Source organism: Miniopterus natalensis, chromosome 16, assembly GCF_054644295.1.
Source record: "Miniopterus natalensis isolate mMinNat1 chromosome 16, mMinNat1.hap1, whole genome shotgun sequence".
Classification (NCBI taxonomy): domain Eukaryota; kingdom Metazoa; phylum Chordata; class Mammalia; order Chiroptera; family Miniopteridae; genus Miniopterus; species Miniopterus natalensis.
Genome location: NC_142096.1, coordinates 6,186,917 through 6,208,320, shown reverse-complemented (window position 1 = coordinate 6,208,320; position 21,404 = coordinate 6,186,917). Strand labels below are relative to the sequence as shown.

The 21,404-nt window shown below is 45.5% G+C and overlaps 2 protein-coding genes across 3 annotated transcripts in view; both read right to left on the bottom strand.

Annotated features, from left to right (window-relative positions):
• SPAG1 (sperm associated antigen 1) overlaps window positions 1–15,567 on the bottom strand; it is a 28,654-nt gene extending 13,087 nt beyond the window's left edge. Inside the window, exons 1-13 of the mRNA XM_087825155.1 lie at window positions 15,534–15,567; window positions 12,379–12,520; window positions 11,238–11,397; window positions 10,799–10,924; window positions 10,235–10,299; window positions 9,182–9,291; window positions 8,474–8,579; window positions 6,131–6,261; window positions 5,120–5,226; window positions 3,612–3,768; window positions 3,042–3,073; window positions 2,036–2,399; window positions 1,688–1,787 (exon numbers count right to left, since the gene is read on the bottom strand). Coding sequence (XP_087681281.1) covers window positions 1,688–1,787; window positions 2,036–2,399; window positions 3,042–3,073; window positions 3,612–3,768; window positions 5,120–5,226; window positions 6,131–6,261; window positions 8,474–8,579; window positions 9,182–9,291; window positions 10,235–10,299; window positions 10,799–10,924; window positions 11,238–11,397; window positions 12,379–12,518 — 1,598 coding nt within the window. The 5' untranslated portion in view covers window positions 12,519–12,520; window positions 15,534–15,567. The remainder of the gene's footprint in view (window positions 1–1,687; window positions 1,788–2,035; window positions 2,400–3,041; window positions 3,074–3,611; window positions 3,769–5,119; window positions 5,227–6,130; window positions 6,262–8,473; window positions 8,580–9,181; window positions 9,292–10,234; window positions 10,300–10,798; window positions 10,925–11,237; window positions 11,398–12,378; window positions 12,521–15,533) is intronic.
• Window positions 15,568–16,737: 1,170 nt separating this feature from the next.
• Window positions 16,738–19,999, bottom strand: POLR2K (RNA polymerase II, I and III subunit K). Of its 2 annotated transcripts, XM_016198492.2 has the most exons (4): window positions 19,896–19,999; window positions 19,213–19,282; window positions 18,616–18,708; window positions 16,738–17,961 (listed from the first exon to the last, which is right to left on the bottom strand). In XM_016198492.2, the coding sequence occupies exons 2-4, from the start codon at window positions 19,271–19,273 to the stop codon at window positions 17,939–17,941; spliced, it is 177 nt and encodes a 58-aa protein (XP_016053978.1). In that variant the 5' UTR covers window positions 19,274–19,282; window positions 19,896–19,999; the 3' UTR covers window positions 16,738–17,938. The 2 variants fall into 2 exon arrangements, with proteins under 2 accessions (XP_016053978.1, XP_016053977.1); XM_016198491.2 differs by lacking the exon at window positions 19,896–19,999 and having other exon boundaries at window positions 19,213–19,876.
• Window positions 20,000–21,404: the final 1,405 nt, after the last annotated feature.

The following is a 21,404-nucleotide window of genomic DNA, read 5'->3' as shown; positions in this document are numbered from 1 at the left end:
TGGAATCTAAAGCTGAGTAAGATGAGGTTACCTTTTAGCACTCCCCAGCCTAGTAAATGCAAAGTTTTTTCTCTTTAACCACAATCCTGAAAATAATTATAAGCTTATAAATGGAAACTCCACAAAGGAGAAAAAAAAAGCATCCATTCATAAAAATAAACACAGAGAACTTTTAAACCAGAGCTTATACAAAAGCTCAACCGTTCAAGTTCATACCGTTAAGACCCTAGAGAGTCATCTAACTTCAAGCCTGTCGGAGATCAGCAAAGATGAACAAAAGCAGAGAATTACTAGACATCGCTCATTTGTACTGAGTCTGTCACAATATCCTCAATGGAAAGCCACTGAAGGATTTTTGGTGTGGTTCAGGTAACCCCAAAGTTTCCCTGGAGGATGGGAAAAGTGAAGGTTTGTTGTTGTTTTTTTAAACTGATAAACAATTATGAGAATAAAAAGTAATTTCTGGAATAAGGGTTTTCAACCCCTGCTTAGGCATCACAATCCTGTTCCGTTTCACCTGGAAGCCTAGACCAGGATCGGGGAGATGCCCAGGAGAGAGGGGCGCGGAGCCCGGAGCTGCTCCGCTCGCGCAGCGATTCCCTCCGACACGCCCCCGGGAGCCGGCTCCCTCCGAGGGCGGGCGCGCGCGTGGGCCCCAGGAGTTCAGACACTTAGAAGCCAATACTTTTCCCCCCAAAATGCATAAAACCGTACTTTTATAAGTAAGTCTATGAAAGTTATTTCACAGATTTCCCCCTGCCCTTTACTTAAATGTTGCCCCCGTGTTTTCATTTTCCCACGTTTGGCTCCTGCTACCGCTGGTCTTGGACTAAGGGCTCACGGGACACAAAACCCTCCAAGGAGCACAGATAATTAACTGGGGGAAAAACAACAACAAACAGGCTTCCTTTAAAATCGATGCATTTCTCGAGTGGAAATAGTCGCCTTCGGGCCCCTGTGACTCCTACATCACACAAATGTAAGCACCTCCGTCTCTCAACGCGTTCGCAGCAGCAGCAAATTACGGGCCCCCCGGCGTCGGAGCGAGTTTGAGAACCGAAGCCCTGGAGGAAACCACCCCGAGCCCCTCGGGCGGGCACCCGCGTGCCAGGCGCCGGAGAGAGCGTCCCAGTCGGGGGTCCTCACGGAGGTCAGTCTGACCAACAGAGCAGGGCTCCCGGGCCGCGGAGACGAGCTCGCCCGAGGGCGCGGGGTGCCGCGGGGCGGGGGCGCGTGCGGGGCGCGCGGGAAGGGGCGCCTGCGGGGGAGCACGGGGGGGGGGGCGCGCGCGGGGCGCGCGGGGGGCGGGGGGGCGCGTGCGGAGCGCACGGGGGGGGGGCGCCTGCGGGGCGCACGCGCGGGGCGCACGGGGGCGGGGGGCGCGTGCGGGGCGCGCGGTGGCTCCGGCGCGTGCGCTCAGGCGCGGCGGGCAAGCGGCCGCTTCAGCAGCGCGCCGGCAGCACAGCTAAGATGGCAGCAGTGAAAAAGGGGAAAAAAATTTATTGCACAACCGTCTATAACTATCTTCCTACGCGCGACGGAGAATGTATGATGTGTGCGCATTAGCCAACTGACATGCCTTAAACCCGAGTCACACGGAAAGCGCGGGCGGCGACGACTGCGCCCGCCGCCCGCCGCCCGCCGCCCGCCAACGACAAGCATCCGGACAAACCGGAGCGCGGATTACCTGTCACAGTCCCGGACGCAGCCGCCGCAGTTTCCTTCCTTCAGGTGACACGCGGCCCTGTTTGAGTACAGGACGCTGAGGTCACCTGCACCTCCGCCTCCTGCAACCAAGGTAGTTGGATACAGTCAAAATCCGGGAGCGAGACCAAGGTCCGCAGAAGGACAAGCCGGCGGGGCGCGGGGCGGGGGCGGGGCGGGGGGCGGGGCGGGGGCCGCGCGGGGCCGGGGGAGCCCCGCCCACCCGCAGCCGAAGCGGCCCCGGCACAGACCGCGCCGGGGGTCGGCCGCGGGGGAGGAACGGCCGGCGCCCGAGGTCCGGGAGGGGCCCTCAGGCCGGGCGCGGCGCTACCTGCCGCCTCCAGCTGCGCGATCGCCGCCGAGTACTTGAGCGCCGCCTCGGCGAACTGCCCGGCGCGGAACAGCTCGTTGCCCTGGCTCTTGAGGCCCGGGGCGCCGGCGGGGGCGGCGGGCGGCGCGCAGGGCCCCGGGGACGCGGCGGCCGCGCCGGGGTCCCGGGCGCCCGTCCCGCCGCGCGGGTGCCCGTTGGCGCGGCCGTCCGGGGCGGGGCCCGGGGCCCGCAGGCGGCCCCGCTTGTCCGCCGCGGCCCCCGGGGTGCGCCCCCGCCGCGGCGCGCCCCTCTCCGGCCGCCCGGCCGCGTCGCCTTTGCCCGCCGTCTTCCTCTGGATGTTGCCCATGGCGCGCGGCTGCGCGGCCTCTGTGGGGAGAGGAGGTGTGAGGCGAGCGTTTGCATCATCGGGAGAAACTACCGCGGGCCGCGGGGGCAGGGGCGGGTCGCGGGGAGCCCGGCGGGCGCCGCCCCGCGGGCGGAGTCGGGCGGCTCGGGCCCCTCCCGGCCGCGCCGCCTGGGGGTTCCCGCGGCCCGGCGCCCGCATCCCCCGCCCCCCGGGCGCGGGGCGGAAGCCAGCCCGCATTTAACTCTTTAGACGCCCGAGGGCTCGCGGCTCGGACACCCGCGTTTCGGAGTCGCCGGGCCCTCGGCCCGCAGGCGGAGGGAGAGGGACTGAGCGCCCCCGACGGACGCGCGCCGCGCGCTCCCCTCGCGTCCCGGGGTGCGGGGAACGCGCGGGGCTGCGGGAGGCTGAGCGCGGGCACCGCAGCCACGCCGGGGCACCTCCCGACCTTAGAGGGCTGGGGCGGGAAGACCCGCGGACGGGAGACGAAGTCCAAGGGGTTTTTCAGTCTCTTGAAAGTGAATTTACACAGAAGTCCCATTGAAAAAGCGCCGAGCTTTTCACGTGAGCCCCCAGGGAACTACGTTTGGGGCCCTGGTCGGCGGCTCAGCTGGTTAGAGCGCCCCCCACAGCCCGCGTGGTGGGTCCCCCCCCCCCGCACACGCGGGACGCGGCCCCGGGCGCCCCGGGGGCTGCTCGGGAGGCGGGGGGAGGGGCGCATCTGGAGGCGCCGGTGTGCGAGCTGCTGGCACCGCAAGAGCCTCTGAAGCGTGGGCGTGGAACAGGTCACGCAGATCGGTTCTCGAAAGACGATCGCGGTAAGGATCGCCAGTGGAGAGGGAGGGGTACCTGCAAGTGGGGGGCACGCAGCCTTGGGGACCACGGAGAAGGCGCATTTCAGGGGGAGAGGGGCCAGCGGGAGCCGGCGTAAAGGAAGCGACGGCCAGCAGGGTCCTGGGCACAAGGACTGGCAAGAGCCCCAGACCTGAGGACGACGGGACGCCGGTGCCCGGAGGGCGGGGCGGGTGGTTGGCGGGCGCAAAACGCCTCCACGAAGCGCGAGCAAACCCACCCCAACCGCGTGTTCCAAAGGAAAACGAGCTAGACTAAGAGAAAGATTAAGGGAAAACGTGCTCGTGGACTCACAAGGTAAAGCTGTGAAACGCTGGCTAGGCTACGTCATCGGATAGGAGGCAGCCCTTTACGGAACCAGAGGAGAAGCGTCTGTCTTACCCTGGCCGCCGCCGCCCTCGCGGGTCCCCCGGCCGTCGGGTGCGCTTCCACCCTCGGCGCTCTCCACCTCCCGAATAGCCATCCTCCTCGCCCCGCTGTGAGCCTTCGGTGCAGGTGCAGACTTTTTCAGGTCTCTTTCAACCTCCGACAGGGTTTTCTGCAATAGAATCGCCATGTGCAATAAGACGTCTTCCTTAAATAAAAAATATAACTATTCCTTCAGCTTAGGAGTAGGAAGCTATTAAAAAGTAAATAACAATAACTAAAACAAGGCGTTTTATGGTGGTCTCTTTGTCTGATTACAGTCATACATGGCTGTTGTAAAAAACAGAGCCATAACATGTATAAAAAAGAGAGAGAAAACTATCTGATAACACTTGATATTCTGATGATCTTCTTCCTAGATAGGTGCCTATGCAGGCATATGTACACACCCCCCCATTATAAAAGGGAAATGCTGGGGGAAAAGATGTGTTCCTAAACTGGGCCTTAAATCCAGCCCACCCACTGAAATGCTGACTGGGGCCTTCAGCTGCTATTCAGAGATAGATAACCCAGCAGGTATTTGCGGAAACACTGGAACTTACTGCAGGAACATAGTTCTCCGTGGGCTTCTCATCTCTCAATATATTGTGAGCAGAGGCACTAAGCAGCCTTTGTTCTAGACTCTCTTTTTAAGGATGTATGTAGTGAGAACAGCCTTGGGAAATCGGATAGTTCTCTTCGGAGGAAAGAGCAGGTTTGCTCTCCAGGAAAATAAAGGTAATGTTTCCCTCTTACATTGGCTGGGCAGGCTTGCTTGTATTCCGCGAGAGGTGGGGGTTCCTCAGCTGTGGCACATCCACTGAGTGTGCGGCATCTATCTGGGCCATTCTGGGCCGCTCCCATGAGACTCAGAAGCCGGGGGAACGGACATGAGCTTGAAGCTCATCAGCTGGCTGTGCTGCCACCAAGTCCTTTGTGTCTCACCCAGGAGTCTTATCTGTTCCTCTTGGCCACCTTGTTAATTTGCAAGTAGGGTGAAATCTCAGACCCTTCACAGTTCTCAACACTTACTCTACTCTCCAGGCCTTAGCACAGACGCCTCCAGTGCTCTCTGAGTCAGCCTGCTATCAGTGATCCACGCTTACCATGCAAGTTACAGAGAGAGAGGCTTTTTTATGGCCACCAAACTCAGGCCTGATCCCACACAGGAAACTTACACACTGCTCTGCACAATAAATTGGAATTAGCTCAAAGAAAATCACTGCCTACAACATTGCAGGAAAGAAAACAATTAAGTATTTGTCCTTCAGAAGTAGATTTACAGTTTTGAACAATTTAAGAGCTTGCTTTCTTCCACTTCAAATCAGTGTTAATACCTTGGGGGGGGGGTCTGGGATATGCCTACTTTTTAAAGCTGTAACCTAATCTTCAACATCACGCGTCCAGCAAGATTGATGTCACTTCACATAAATACAGAAATAGCAAACTATAGAATTCAGTGAGGAATCACTTTCTGTACTTACTTTGGCCATCTCATTATCAGGTTCAATATCCAGGACTTTGCTCAGATCTTCTATCGCTTCCTGGAGCTTGTTTTGATGCTTATATGTAGTGGCACGGCGCAGAAGAGCTAAAAATTTACCGAAGTTAGTTATATATTTTTTAACACATGGCATTATTTTATTATTAAATATCAGAAAATCTATTAAATTATACTTAAATATTTTTGGATAAAAATCTTCAGTTCAATACGCAAGTCATAAAAAGATAAACATTGTATGATTCCACTTACATGAGATACGTAATATAGTGAAATGACAGAGAGAGAAAGTAGAATGGTTGCCAGAGGCTGGGGAGAGGGAAGAATAAAGTTATTGTTTATGAGGTATAAAGTCTCAGTTTTACAAGATGAAAGTGTTCTAGAGATGGATGGTAGTGATTGATGACTGCACAACACCATTGAACTGTACTCATAAAAATGATTAAGATTGTAAATTTTATGTTATGTATTTTACAAAATAAAAAAAATTGAAAGAAAAAACCCCACAGTTAAACGCAAGCTTGAGATGTTTCTTTAAAAACATGTATTTTATTGAATCTTCTGAAATTATTGGCTATTTCAATGCAAATAATCAGGGACTTAAATTCCAAGTTAAGCCTTAGCCAGTTTGGCTCAGTGGTTAGAGCGTCGGCCTGCAGGCTGAAGGGTCCTGGGTTCGATTCCAGCCAAAAGCACGGACTTTGGTTGTAGGCTTGATCCCCGGCCCTGATCAGAGTCCAAGCAGGAGGCTACCAATTGATGTCTCTCTCTCTCTCCCTCTCTTTCTGAAAAGCAATGGAAAAAAATATCTTTGGGTGTGGATTAAAAAAAGAAAATTCCAAGTTAAACTTGAAATTAAAAGTAACTTTATGAAGGTAATGATTCCATTTAGAAATGTGAGTTTATTTGAAATTTTTTAGTATAAATATAATGCATGTGTACAGTCTTTAATGGATCCTGCTGTAAATTTAAAAGTACTATGAATATTTGTTACCCTTTACGTTTCCAGGTTCTAACTCCAAGACCTTTTCACAATCCTGAAAAGCGCTGTTCCAGTTCTGTAGCTTGAGTTCTGCTTGAGCGCGATTGTTATAGGCCACTACGGTGGGAAGCACCGACAGGCTCCTATAAAAGAAACACTCATTGGCAACAAGCACGCCAGTGCTAAATACAAGACAGAGAAACGCAGCTAAAGTTGTAAATAAAACAGTTATAGCCGGTGTTTGGGCAGAAGTGTGGCCCCCCACCCAACCAAACTTACATGTTGAAGTCCTAACCCCAGTACCTCATAATGTAACTTAGAATTGGCGATAGTCTTTAAAGATGTGATTAAGTTAACATGCGGTCATGAAAGTGGACCCTAATTCAATATGACTATTGTCCTTACAAGAGGAGCAGATCAGAATACGGATACACACAGAGGAAAGACCACTTAAAGACACAGAGAAAACAACCAAGAAGAGCGGCCTCAAAAGAAACCAACCCTGCCAACACCTCAATATCAGACTTCTAGCCTCCAGAACTGGAGGAAAATAAAGCTCCGGGTTGTTTAAGCAACCCAGTCTGGTCTTTGTTATGGCAGCCCTAGCAAACTAATATAGCTGCACCATCAAAACGAATAAAATATAATTCTATAAACATACTAAATCAATATTTAGATGCTTAAATATCCAGTTAAGAGGTTTAAAGTTGACTCAAGCTTTAGAGGTGACATGGGAATGTACGTAACCATAGCTCTCCTAAAACAACAATTTAGCCCGCCTGGCGTGGCTCAGTGGTTGAGCATCAACCTATGATCCAGGAGATTGAGGTTTGATTCCCGATCAGGGCACATGCCCAGGTTTCGGGCTCAATTCCCAGTAGGAGGCAGCCGATCAATGAGTCTCTCTCATCACTGATTTTCTCTCTCTCCCTTTCCTTTCCTATCTCTGAAATCAACAAAAATATATTTTTAAGAAAACAAAACAAAACAAAAACCCAATTTAGTTAACATCAAACATTTATTTTTTACTCTTTGGGGACAATTTCCTAGCACAAAAATATGGAGCAACCAACCACAACTAATATCTTTTATTTTTAAGTTGTTATGGTGTTAACTGGCAAAAATTAGTTTGCAATATAAAAGTAGATTTAACTCTAAGAAAATTATTGCAATTTAATCAAATGAATTAAATCGAGGGAAACAGAGGCATCAGTGAAATGAGGGATACAGATTTGAAGAGAGCAAATGCTGCTAGATTAAGGGAATGAGCACAAAATAATAGAATTTAAAACCTACCTGACTTGCTTAAAAAAACTGATTTGGAAAGACTGATTTCCTACTTATAGGAAAGGTAAGGGGATTGGTGCACTGAATTTTTTTAATACAGAGAGGAACAGAAAATGAAAATGAAAAGTCACAAAAGTGTCAGTTCACTAATCAGCTCATCAGAGATGAATATAAAGACAGTTCCACTTTTAATGTTTTGAGACAGTGGCTCCACATCTGGGATTTTATCCCAAGAAACCCAAAACACTAATTGGAAAGAATATATGCGCCCCTATGTTTATTGCAGTGTGATTTACAATACCAAGATATGGTAGCAGCCCAAGTGCCCATCAGTAGACAAGTGGATTAAAAAGCTGTGATAAATGAAATATTGCTCATCCATAAAAAAGAATGACATCTTCCCCTTTTCGACAGCATGGATGGACCTAAAGGGTATTATGCTGAGTAAAATAAGTCAGTCAGAGCTTGCAGTCCAGTTAGTATCAAATCACACAAACTTAAACTGTACTTCTAGCAAGTGCTACAAAGAAGAGATAAGATTGCTATAAAAGACTATAAATTGGGGGAGGGAGGGTGATAGTGGGGGATGGATTAGGGTAAAGATTTAACCTAGTCTGGGAGGTCAGGGAAGATTTCTCCAAAGAAATGAGGCATGAGCTGAAATATGAAGGATAAGTTAGAATTAATTAGATAATGAGAGGAGGGAAGAGTATTTTTAGACAGAGGGCCCAGCATATGTAAAGGCCCTGTGGTGAGAGGCAGTGCCACAAGTACTAGGATCAGGTATATGCTATTTGGACTGTCTGTTGAGTTCCTTTTAGATGGCTTCTATTTTCTCTATAAAATGGGAAAGTTAGGATCTCTGTCAAAAGTAGGGGTGGGTGGGAGCTCTGAGAAAAGTATTGAAAAAAACAAGGCAAACAAGTGAGTTTATGATAAACCACAAATACAGTATCTTGAGTGATACTGACATAGACCATTTAGCTTATTTGTGTCATTTCAACAATTAAATTTAAACACTGTCATTTTCGTCATAGCCAGTTTAAACCACAACAAAAATCTCCTCGCCTTGTGTAATATTTCACAGCCTCTTCATAATCTCCAGAGTTGAAAGCTTCATTTCCTTTTTCTCTTTCACGAGTAGCAAGAAAATCCGTTTCTTTCTTAGTCAGGCCTAAAACAAATGTTAGCTGCTTTAAGTAACAATACAACTTAACAGAATATTTAAAAAATTTTAAATCCAAGGATGCTTATTTTAACAGAAGCAGAAGTTTGTAAAATAGTTAAAAGAAAATAAAAGATTCCCTATGTTTAGTAATGTTTCTTTCCTTTTTAAAAAATCATTCACAATTTTTGAGGTTTTAGATCTTTTATAATTGGTTTTGTTTCTCTTTAAAGCTGCTATAAGCCTATGGACTTCAAATGAAAACAAACTGCTCCATCATTTTGTTTTGAGGCAAAAAGAAAATAAATTTGAGGGATTTGAAGTAAAAAGAGGATTTGAAAAAATAAGTGAAAAACAAATGAATTACAGTAAAAAAAATAGGTTTGTATTTTTAAGTCTTACTAAGTTTAAGAAGTATAACTGTTATTCCTACAAAATTAAGTAAAGGATAGATCTGAACTTGTTAGAAGTGGTCAACTTTAGGAGAAAATGTATAAACTTCTAATGAAAATTTGCAGCACTTAAAGAGAAAGTCTTCTAGTTTGACAGCTTTTATTATGATTTTAAAAACTTAAAAGATTACTAAATTGTTCTTCCATCTCCCCAGTTACCTGCTGTGTCTAATCTTGTCTCAATTTTAGACAAATGGGACTTGTTGTTTATTAGAGTTTTTTCTTTGTAATCTTCATCAATTTTTGAACATTCCTTTTCCACGTCAAACCTTAAAAGAAAGAATAAAAACTGGAAAAAAGTACAATACAATAAAATATATTATTGATATCCTTGTATTTATATCATTGTGCCTTTAAAGGAGGGGTGGGGAATCTTTTTTCTGCCAAGGGCCATTTGGATATTTATAACATCATTGGCAGGCCATGCAAAATCATCAGTTTAAAAATTAGCTTGTTGTATTTGGTCAAACATTTAATTAACTCACTCCTGTGTGATGGCTGGAATGCCTTCTCTTTGGCGAGGCCTCGGCAGGGCCAGACCAGACGATTTTGCAGGCCTTATACAGCCCGCAGGCCAGCCGCTTCCCACCCCTGCCACACAGTCCAAAAATGCATGACAGTTAGTATTACAAGTCTTCTGTATTCTTTCTTAGAAACCATGTAATTTAGTGAGAACTTAAAACTTCAATCAGATCTAAACTGTTCAGAACTTTGTAATTAAAATTGTGACAAATTTCTCTGAATTAAAAATTGTTGTTCTTTTTAAATTTTGGATAGGTATAAGGATTATATTAGTTATTTTCAGTTGCTCTTCTAGACAAAAGGATGCAGAAGATTTTTATTTAGTGAGAAACAAGATCAAGACTGCTTAGACCGCCCTGGCTGGGGTGGCTCAGTGGGTTGGGCATCTTCCCGTGCACCGAAAGGTTGCTCGTTCAATTCCTGGTACACGCCTGGGTTGCGGGCTCCATCCCCCTGGTAGCGGGTGTGCAGGAGGCTGCCAACCGATGTTTCTCTCTCTCCCTCTCTCTTTCTCTAAAAATCAATGAACGATTTTAAAAAAATGCTTAGACCATACATTCTGAGTACTCTACTGAAGTACCTTGCTATTCTTGACATGTTTAGATTTATAATAATTAAGAACTTATTACAGTATTTTGTGATAGAGAATTTTTCAGTGACAAGTTTTACATAAAGAAATAGAAGACATACTTATCCCACTCTGCATAATCCCTTGGAATTTTCTTTTTAGCTGGACTACTTTTAGAATATTTTTCCTAAAAGAATAAAAACATACTGTATGAGATATATTTAATATTAGATTAACAGGTTTTACTATAGATGCAATGTGAAGTATTGGAGTAAGATACACAAATTGAATGAATAAGAAAATAGGTACTTTTGAAGTTATAACAACTCCAGTATTAAAGTGATTAACATAATAATATATAGCAGGCTTAAAAAGGATTTTAAAGTTGTAGTTAATTCTCGGAGAAATCTACGGGACTTTAAGTACGTACATAAAATTTAAAAACTCACCTGTGTGAAAAGTGATTATTAGTGATTTCCCCGTAATAAAAAGATACTAAACTATCACTGATTCTTTTAAAACCTAGGCATTGGGGAATCCTCCTGAAGGTAGTAGCACAGAGCAGCTGAAAAGCACGCCCCGCGGGCCGGGAGGATGTCACTCTCCGGCTACACTGATGAAAGCAGGACAGCTGTCCCACCAAACGCCCTTCGCCCCGCCAGCCGCACCCGCACCCAAAGGCCTACCTTGGCAGCTTGAGGACAACTGTTGGAGCCACGGACTGGAGGCAGATTTTCTTCCTTTGCCACAAATGTTCCAGGTTCATGAAAATGCATTTCATTTTCTTCTTTTTTAATTTCTGATACCCAACTCTGAGAGGAAGCGAGCAAATGAAGGAAAACACACCAACTGGAAGTCAGTAACCGGGCATTAGAGAGACTGCACCTCATCCACGGTCCCTATGGGCCGGGCGCTTTCTTCAGGGGACCATTGATGGGCCGTTCTCTCTGCCTGCACGCACACACACATTCACAATATTCTCCGGGGTGCAGAAGCGACCAGTACTTCCTAAGTAATTACCATTAAAAAGCCCTTCACTGACAAAAGAACCTACGATTTCAGATAAGTGAAGTAGACATACATACAACACGACAGTGTCACAGAAACTGGTGTTACTTTATGTACCTTGATATCGCCATCAATTTTTTCCCACTCTCCTGCTGTGAAACTGGACGGTGTCGCTGCAGGCTTGTCTTTCCTCAAAGCCCTACTTGCAGGAGCCAGTCCTTGAAGGCGCTTTTCACAAAACTCTGTAAGTTCGGGATAGTATCCTTCCTCACCAGACCTTTAAAATATTTCAGAATTTCACAGTTACCACTTTGCTTAGAGATCATACAGACCAGTGGTTTGCAAACTGGGCTCCATGGGGCCCAGGAGTTCTGCGGAGATCTCAGGGTTGCCCCGCAGGAGGTGGCAGGAGGGGCAAGCAGGGAGTTTAGGGAGCACATGACACTAAAGGTAATGAGAGGACAAGCAAAGGCCACAGTGGTAAGATAAGTGGTCAGAGAAGCAAGGAGAGCCACCGCAGAGCAGAAAGGAATAGTACTGATGTGACCCTCCATAAGTGCTTCTGCAACATCGGGCTACTCTCCAAGGGAGAGGCCCTCAAGAAACCCGAAACAGGTGACACAGGACAATGTTTCTTGAAGTGGGTTCCCTTGACCACCTTCATGTCAATCAGCCAGGTGCTTGTTAAAAACACAGATTCCTGGGCTCCACCCCAGATTTCCCAAAGCAGAATTTCTGGGAAAGGGACCCTCAAATTTGAATTTTTAGCAACCAGGTGTATATTCAAGTTTAAGAATCACAACCATGGAGTTCTTAACCAGAGAAGGCCCTGATTCCCTGCTTTCGATTCCTACCTCCTCGCTTCCCCACCGTCCTCCAAAAGACCAGCTCGAAGTGAGCCAGTCACCAAGATGGGATTAACCAAATACCCTTATCAGTGTAGGTTGGTGAGCTAACCTTACCTCCTACTGGCTACTCTCAAAGCTACTTTTTCCTCGACAATGTGGAAGAAGCTAGAAAAATGCCCAGTACTAATTAGCCTAAGTTGCATGCTGGAAGTAGACCCAGCCAGAACGCGCCAAACTAACCACAGGATCAAAACCACTATTTTGGAACCTAATACAGAAAAATACAATAGACAATCTCAATATTTGAAGACTTCCTCCAATGTTTCTAATGCAGCGTCGACTTTTAGAAGGCAAGAACAACAAAATTAAAATTGACAAACTGAAACATGAAATGATTTTTAAATGCTTACCTAAGCACACAAAGAATTTTTTCCAAGTGTTTGACGTCTGAACATTTTTCAATATACTTGAAATCCAAGTGTTCAACGGGAATGTTGAATGTTTTTGTTGTTCCAAAGCCAAACAATGATGGACAACCTTTGGCCGTCATGTCTGAAATATAGTATAGGAAAACAGTTATGAATCCAATGTATATAATACTCAATTTGTGTGTGTTTTGTTTTTTTAAAAAAATATATCTTTATTGATTTCAGAGAGAGGAAGGGAGAAGGGAAGAGAGAGATAGAAACATCAATGATGATAGTCGTCGTTGATCAGCTGCCTCCGACTGGGGATCGAGGCCACAACCCGGGCATGTGCCCTGACCAGGAATTGAACTCGATCTCCTGGATCCTAGGTCGATGCTCAGCTGCTGAGCCATGCCCGGCCGGGCTATAATACTCAATTTGGATAGCAGCAGCCATCTAGGTACTTCTATAATAATTATTTTCCATTTCTAGAGAAAAGGAGATGGAGTGATTTTTCCAAGGAGGAAGGCTACTGATTTTAAACTCTCGCTCCCTCATAACAACAGCTAACATTCACGGAGCTAAATTATTATGTACCATTATGGATTATCTCACTTAGTCTTCACTTAAGCAATGTTGAAATTCAATGACTAAGCACGTTTTGGTGCCATAGAGAAGGTAAAAAACAACACTTTTCTTCTACCTAGTGAAGTTCAGTAACTGAGGCCCTGTGAATTAAACTGACAGAATACACATTAACAGAAAAAAGGTTTATTTTATATGCATGTGGACGAAAGGGGCCACATGCTAACCCGACTAGCTCAGGGAAGGCCTTGCAAACTCAGAGACCTAAAGTAACCACAAAGGATGGTCTGAAATTAAAACATTTTTTAACTAAAAGTTTATGGTAGGTTGTGATGCCCTGGGCCGATATCTCCCCTGACAAAGGTCAATCTTTACCTTAATTAAGCCACCTATTGTCTTTTGCATCTACCGTAACATTCCTTTGGAATGTAAGCGTAAAATCCCCTTTTTCCAGACCTCTCAGGGCCCAACGTTGCACTAGAGAGGGGACCATAAATCTTCTCACTGTTGTGTTAATTGTGACTGTTTACTGTACCCACCTACGTAAAATCTTTCTACTTCTTATTCAATGTCCCTGGTTTCCCTGATTTACCTGGTGCAAAATTGCCATTCTCCGGAGCATTATCTCAATCCCTAGAGAATCTGCTTCCGAGCATTTGTCCACAATTTGGCTCAAGTAAAGTCATAAAAATTCTTCACAGGTCTGAATGTTTCTTATGTTAACATGCACATGGGGGCTTCCCAAAAAAGTGAAAACCCAAAGAAACTATTCTGCGTGAGGGCCTATATACCATTTTAACAAAGGGTGATAAATTGTGGAGGAGTAATTAGACAAAGGAAAAGGGGTTTGGGCTTCTAGAAGAAAGTATATATGAGAGAAACTAATGAAAGTGTTATTTTATTTTTGAATCCTCACCCAAGGATATTTTTTCCATTGCTTTTCAGAGAGAATGGAAGGGAGAGAGAGAGAGAACCACTGATGCAAGAGAGACACATCAGTTGGTTGAGTGTCCTACTGTGCACCAAAAGGTCACCAGTTCAAATCTGAATCAGGGCACATACCCAGGTTGTGGGCCTGATCCCCGGTCAGGGTGCGTGCGTGTGGGAGGCAACCGATGTATGTTTCTCACATCGACTTTTCTTTCTCCCTTTTCCTTTCTCTCTGAGATCAACTAAAAATATATATATATTTTTAACAAGATGTGTACATGTAAGTGCACATGTTGGAAAGAAAAATATATTTCTTATTGTGAGTCATTGTCAGTGTTTGTTTGTTTGTTTGTTTTTAAATCACAGCCCTAAAACATTGGGTGATAAATTTTAAAATAAGTAGCAGCAATGGGTCTAATTCATTTGAAGTATTTCCTTCATGCCTGCCCTCTAGGCATCTGGTCATGTATCGACCTCTGCAGAAAAAGAGGGTGCTCTGTCAGCCTCACCTCCATATCCTGCTGGCTTTAACTTGGGTATAGAATATAGGTAACAGTGTGTCAGCATTTGGATGAGATACAGCCAAGAAGTGAGATTGTGGCTGTCACACTGTACCGGCAGGGTCCAGTGTGATGAATGTCTCCCATCACAAGGATAACTTTAGGGGTGGAAGTTACAGGAAAGCAACATAAAGAATTTTTAAATTATTGATGTTGCCCAGAACAGAATGGGTTGCCTTAGGATAATTTCCCAAAGATCTGGAGGATCTTTGATGGGAGAGATTTAAACATCTAATGAGATTAAAGTAGATTACCTTAAATTGAAGGTATTTGGCAACCCCTGAAATTTTATGATTTGAATAAAATATAGTGGGAAACATTTGAAGTGATAGACATCTCTTACATTCTGAACAGTGTTTTAACATTTCTCTGAGAATTCTTTTTGAAAACTACCATTTTTGGTCGGATACCCTGGTAAGACCACAAAACATTACTCCCCAAGTTCTAAAATACAAGTTATACTTTATTTGCTCTCTTTAGAACGCAAAGATTCATGTTTGAATTTTTGTCTCTGATTAGGAAAACCTCTGGTCGTGGTTGGATTTAACGTCTTCTCCATCATCCTGATCCCCATGCACTTACTGTATTTCCGACTCGGCGTCCTTTACTACCTCCAGGGGGAACTGGGATGAGCAGGAGCGCGGACACCCCGTTTTCTGCCCCCCCACGTCGTCCCCCTGAGCATTCTTTCGCGCATCCTCAGGGCAGAGCGCCCCCTGCAGCCGGAGGCGGGGAGGAAACGGCATCCTCCAGCCCTAGCAACGGTTTCTATGTACAGCGCGGCCCGAGAGGGTGGAGGGACCCGCGGCGATCCGCGAGCTCTCCCGCAACGGTCGGGGGGCCCTTTAGGACTCTATGAGATTGTCCCCCACTCCCTGGCTTTGGTCACCAGGAACCCCCGTGCTGCGACCCCGCCCCGACTTCCTCGGAAACAAAAGGCCCCCCGGGTTTGTTTCCCCCGACCGGGAAGGATGCTCCCCACTCTCGCTCGCCCCTCGAGCCGCACGGGGCTTCGCTCCTCCGCGTCCGCCGTCCACCCGGCGCGGAGGCTGATACCTGACCCCGGGGCAGGCACTGGCTCACCTGCCGCGCAGACCCCGCGCCGAGCGATCGAGACCCGCTGCGCCCGCCGCGGCGCCGAGCCAGGGGCGCGCGCAACGCCCGCGCGAGCGCCGGGGCTGCGGCCGAGCGCCGGGGGCGGGACTAGGGCCCCCGCGGGACGATCGCCCCGCCCCGCCCCGCCCCGCCCCGCCGTCCCGCTGATTGGAAGGCGCCGGCTTCCCGGACCATCCGCGGAGAAAGCGGGCGGGAGCGGTGCGAGCTCCCTCCCTTTCACACGAGGTGAAACGCTGCTCTTTCGGATAGTACGTCGATAGCCGCTCCTACTGAGTCACAGAAACGCGGTGAAACGCCAGGACCCCGCGCTGCAGCCCAGATCCGCTGCCGCCCCCTGCAGAGCGCCCGCAGGCCGGGTCCCCGCTTCCCCGGGGCGTCCGACCCGTCCCGGGCTGGGCGAGTCAGACGCCGGCCTGCGCTGCACGCGAAGGATACACTGCAATTCAGGTAAGACAAAACTGAACGTCGTTGGTGGGGACATTTATTTCCTTTTATAACTTCAGTCTAGTTCAAATAGGTAACATGTGAAACACCTACTACAGTGCGTGGCGCGTAATAGGCGTTCAAGAGATGTATTTCTCTTCCCCCCTCGCACTCAAATTACTGACCTACAGTCTGTGAGCAGGCACTGATGATGGTAAAAATCCTAATGCTCAAAATATGACTATATATACATATATATATACACACACACACACAATTATTTCCATTGCTGGCACTGGAGATGAAATTTGCGTGTAATCCTTAGGAGGTTTACTAAATTCTTGGTTGGAGAACGGGCAACGGAGATCACCTGCCCCGAGGTACCTAAGGCCACTTCACACCTCACTCCAGTCATTCAAAATTGTGTCCTAAGTCTAAGACACTCCGCCTACTATAGCTTCATATTTTACTCCCAGCATAAGAAATCCTTTAAATGTTCAGGGAAAGAGCTGTAATTCCATATGCCCTGTAATTTTCTTTTCACTCTTAATCCTCTGTGGTCTTCATTGAGAGAGGGCATTGTATCCAAGAAACAAGGAGATGTATATGCAAAAAAAAATAAGCTTAGAAATTCAAAATATTATACCAGAAGTGAAAAACCCAATAGATGAATTAGGAAGTAGTGATAAATCTTTACAGAGCAGAGAATAAAACAAACAAACAAAAATAAAACAAAAGATGAGAAAGATTAAGTTCAATGTTAGATTTTTATTTTTTAAATTTATCTTTATTGTTGAAAGTATTACAGATATTTCCCCTTTTTTCCCCCATTGATCCTCTCCATCCTGCATCCACCTCCCTACACCCTCCCCCCCCAGGCCTTCACCACACCATTGTCTGTGTCCAGGGGTTATGCATATATGTACATAAATTCTTTGATTAATCTCTCCCCACCCACTCCCCCACCCCGCCTTCCCACTGAGATTCATCAGTCTGTTCCAGGCTTCTATGTCTCTGGATCTATTTTGTTCCTCAGTCTATTTTGTTTATTAGATTCCACATATGAGCAAAACCATGTAAAACTGAATCAGGAAGAATCAGAAAACCTGAATAGGCGGATTACAACTGATGAAATCGAAGCAGTAATAAAGAAACTCCCAGCGAACAAAAGCCCTGGTCTGGGCAGCTTCACACTGCCAACTAACAAGAGACATTTATTATTCCTTAGGACTGGTCATTTCTGATTTCATATACTATTTTTGAATTTTTCATACCTTAAATCTCTTAAGATAGCTTCAGAGTCTCAAAAGCACTGTAATGACCATCATTTAATTCTTCCACTTTGACAGTGAAGCTGAAGTTAAAAGAAATGTTAGCTCAGCCAGCGTGGCTCAGCAGTTGAGCACTGACCTATGATCCAGAAAATCATGGTTCAATTCTGGTCAGTGGCATTAAAAAAGAAAAGAAAAAAAAATACAGGAAGGCCTACTTCAAGCAACAAATGAAAAACGATGTATGCACACTGACAGTAAGTGCAGTGCTATACTCCATACAAAATGAGGCAGGAGACTTTACAAACAGTTGATAATATAAAACAGTGGTTTCCAAGGAATGGACTTAATCAGACCTATAGAGAGCCCCAGAGAACTTTATTTTTAACAAGGACCCCAATAACTCTAGGTTTTAATTAAAAGTGTGGTTTGGGGAAGCAGTTTTAACCTTCATCATGTCAGATGACGTATACAATAAAATTATATCACATATCATGTAATTGAACAAAAAATAATTTATTTATATAAACTATTAATATATACCTAAATACATTATTGTTTTTAAGCTGAAACTGTGTTTATAGTTGCATTAATAAAGATAAGTACACTAATCAAAAGCTATACAACATTAACAGCAAATCCAAATGCGAACAAAGATATTCTTCTGAATTCCATGTTTCATCGAGCATCAAAAACCACCACTGTATTAAACTGAGTTAAGGACAAAAAGTATTTAAAAGTTATATAAAAGACTTAATACTTCCAAGTCACTTTCTCTTTACAATAAGCTAGCTTGTTATTTAATCTAAAATGAACAAAAGTATGGAATTCATCATTATGACAACTAGAAATAAATTTTTTTTAAAAACCATTTCAGTTTTTATTAGCTGTTTTTCCATGATACAAAAGACTAATGCACCAGAAAACACTTTAGCAATGTTATAGGTGATAACTTACTGATTTTAAAAATATTGTCAGTTATTATACAATTTCTTCAGTCTTTCAACTAATTTGGAAGCCTCACTTTTTCACTTGGTAGCATACATACATAATGCTTGTATTTCTCCTTTTATAATTTAGTTTATCCATAAACTCAGGGTCACGAATGAGTAGTTAAATATAGAATCCCTGAAAATTAGACTTACGAGAACCAAAATCAAGTAGTATTAAGATTATATAGTATACGACTATACAATGGCATACTGGTCCATGAAAATGCTGATCATGTATTTTTTGTTGTAAGTAATCCAAAAGTTACTACCATTTTTACTAGAAATTAGTCTTTGACTATCGACCTAAGCATTATTCTTAACTTCCCCCTCCCTCTTATTAAGAAAGCATAGTTAAAAGGATACATCTTTTGGTCCTTTTCTTGTACATTATTCTGTATCCACATTCTCTGCATCTGATTGGATCCCTGGATTTTATTTCATTTTCTGTGTGACATTCTAGAAAAGAAAATACATTAATTATCTAAAAGGGAAATATTACAGATAAGCGAATTATCTGAACAATACTTTTCATCCAAATCACTAAAATACACTCTACCTCAAGGCTATGTTTTTATTACCAACATGTATTTTTTTGTTAATCCTAACTGGAGGATATTTTTTCCCCATTGATTTTTAGAGGGGAAGGGAGGGGTGAACAGAGAGAGAGGGAGAGAAGAGGGAGAGAAACATGGATGCCCCCGGAATCCAATCTGAGACCCTTTGGCCGCAGGCAACGCTCTAACCGCTGAGCCACACCAGCCAGGGCTTATTACCAATATATTAAGAGGGAAAGAACAGAGTTTGGGCAAGCACTTTTCCTGGAGAGAAAATTAAATCTTGAGAGCATTTTTATGGTTGCTAAAGTGTTCTGCTTTATAACTTTAAAGATGAGTGACTCATTTAAGCCAAATAATTTTAAAAACTTAAAGAAAATAGTCTTTATGTAAGTGCTACTCTTACCTCCACAGATATATATCATCGGCTGCTGCTTTGGGGGCTGGACGTCCTTTTGGGTGTCCATTGTTAGTCCCTGAAACCAGATTGAAATACTGAGTATCACAAATCCAAACACCCTCATTTTTCTCAGGGAAAGCTAAAAGGTTTTCAATTCCTAATCTGTACTTTTTCAAACACTATGCATAGGCCTAAAGGACGAAATAAACAACAAAACCCCCCACAACATATGGCGCACTTACCCCCCAAACTGGACACGATAATAAAAACTTCACGTTACTTCATTTATACCTGTTACTTTATTATAACCTTTGCAACAACCCTAGGAAGTATTACTTACTCTTATTTTACAGATGAAGAAACCCGAGCCGAGAGAAATTAATACGCGCAGGATTATGAGCAGGCAGAGGAATTAAAAACTGACTGCAAAGCTCGCGTTCTCAGCACAAAAGTTCCATTTCTCCAAACTTTAGCAGGAGATAGCCAAAAAAATGATCTCAACAGGGAAACATGCGACCCGAAGATATGGGAAGAATAATGAAATAACTCCCAATAGGTAAACAACTAAGCTGAAAGAAACCAGGCAATGGGCTAACAGCATCGACTCTATTCCCAGCCTCTCCCAACTCAAACCCCACACCGGACCTTTAATCCCCGAGTGTCTTTCCAGTTTCGGCCTAAATACCCACCGCAAAATTGCAACCAGGCAATCTCCGGACTTCCGTAGCACCCACTAACTCCTCAACGCTGAGACTCCAAAAGGCTATGGCGCTTCGAGGTGGCGCAGCCAACTTCCGTCACAGTCAACTTCCGGCGCTAGCCTGTGACGCAAGCGGAGTCTCCGCCCTCCTCCCTTCAGGCCTTGGGCGGGGCCGAGGTACCCGGATGGAGCGGTGGCGGAAAAGCGGGGGTTTTTTGCCTGCTGTGCTGCGGACTGGAATTCCTGTTTCGCCCTCAGCTGTTTCCATTTTTCAGGAACACAAAGCACGTTTACAGTTCCTCGAAGTTTCACGAGGTTTGTCTTTCTGGTTAATGAAGACGGTGGAAAGGAACACGTCTCCCCGGGGGCAGAGGGTTGGAGAGAAACCGAAATGGCAGGTGCCCGCGGGATCCCAGGTGAACCGTTCCTCCGGGAGCGCAGAAGATCGTCTCCATCGCTGGTTTTGACGTAGAAAAGCATTTCTCAGTTGACGTGTTTCAGATCATTTGATGTCTGTGCTGGGGCAGTGCAACAGCCGCCCCCTCTCCGTCACATAATTTTGTTTTCGCCTTTTGGCCCTTTCTCAGACCCCTGCCTTCCCTCCCACCCTTTCCTTTTCTCGTTTTCCCGCAAAGCCTGGCCCGAGGGCAGCGACATCAGTCACTCCCACTTCAGCGAGGGGATGGGGTGGCGGCCGCTGTCCCTCGGGCCCGTGTATTCCTTCCCGGAGCAAAAACCCACCTGCCCGGTACCGGTGTTTTCTCAAAGACTGACATTTCAGTTGGGTTTACAACGTTTACATTTGTTGGATTCTTTCACAGCAGGTATTTTACTTAGGAGAAAATGCAGTTACTAAAATTTATTTCAAAACTTAACCAGTTGTTAGTAACATTTAATTAGCCGGAGAAGCAGGTTTCTTCTTCCCTCCGTTCACCGCGTCTTCCGCGCAGGCCGCCCTGCTTTCCCACCTTCACCCCGCCGCGGGGGCCTTCGGCTGCACCTCTCATTCCCGGCCCCAGCCGCTCGCCTTCCACAGACCAGTTTGAGAGATTTAACTTCATCTTCCCAGTTAATTTTTAATTTTTCCAGGAAAACACAGCGGAGTTTCCTGCTTTTTCCTCCACAGGCAGGCTAAACTAGAGCATAAATATTTTGGCCATCAGCAATGTGCCTTACTCATCTTGGGATTTCCGGTACCCAGACCAGTGACTGGCACATAGTCGGAGCTTAATCATTGTCAGTGAATTTGAGTTTATGTCATATCCTGTGTATATCTGTACTTCTAACCCAAAAGGGGCCATTCTGTTTGTAGCCTGCTTTTTGGACTTATCTCTGGAAACATTTTTAAGTGAATATTCCCCTACATTATTTTTACTTTTTTAACTGCAATATTAAAAAAATATATCTATCTATCTATCTTTATTGATTTCATAGAGAGGAAAGGAGAGGGAGAGAGAAACATCAATGATGAGAGTCATTGATCGGCTGCCTCCTGTCC

Bases quoted from the DNA above. Each gene is read 5' to 3' on its own strand.
- POLR2K (XM_016198491.2), bottom strand. From the start codon at position 19,330: ATGAGGGTGTTTGGATTTGTGATACTCAGTATTTCAATCTGGTTTCAG. The intron at 18,709-19,212 runs GTAAGAGTAGCA...TTTCTTTTCTAG, and splicing joins GATGATATATATCTGTGGAG to AATGTCACACAGAAAATGAA. The intron at 17,962-18,615 runs GTATCCTTTTAA...AGTTTAATACAG, and splicing joins CAAGAAAAGGACCAAAAGAT to TGGTGGTTTTTGATGCTCGA.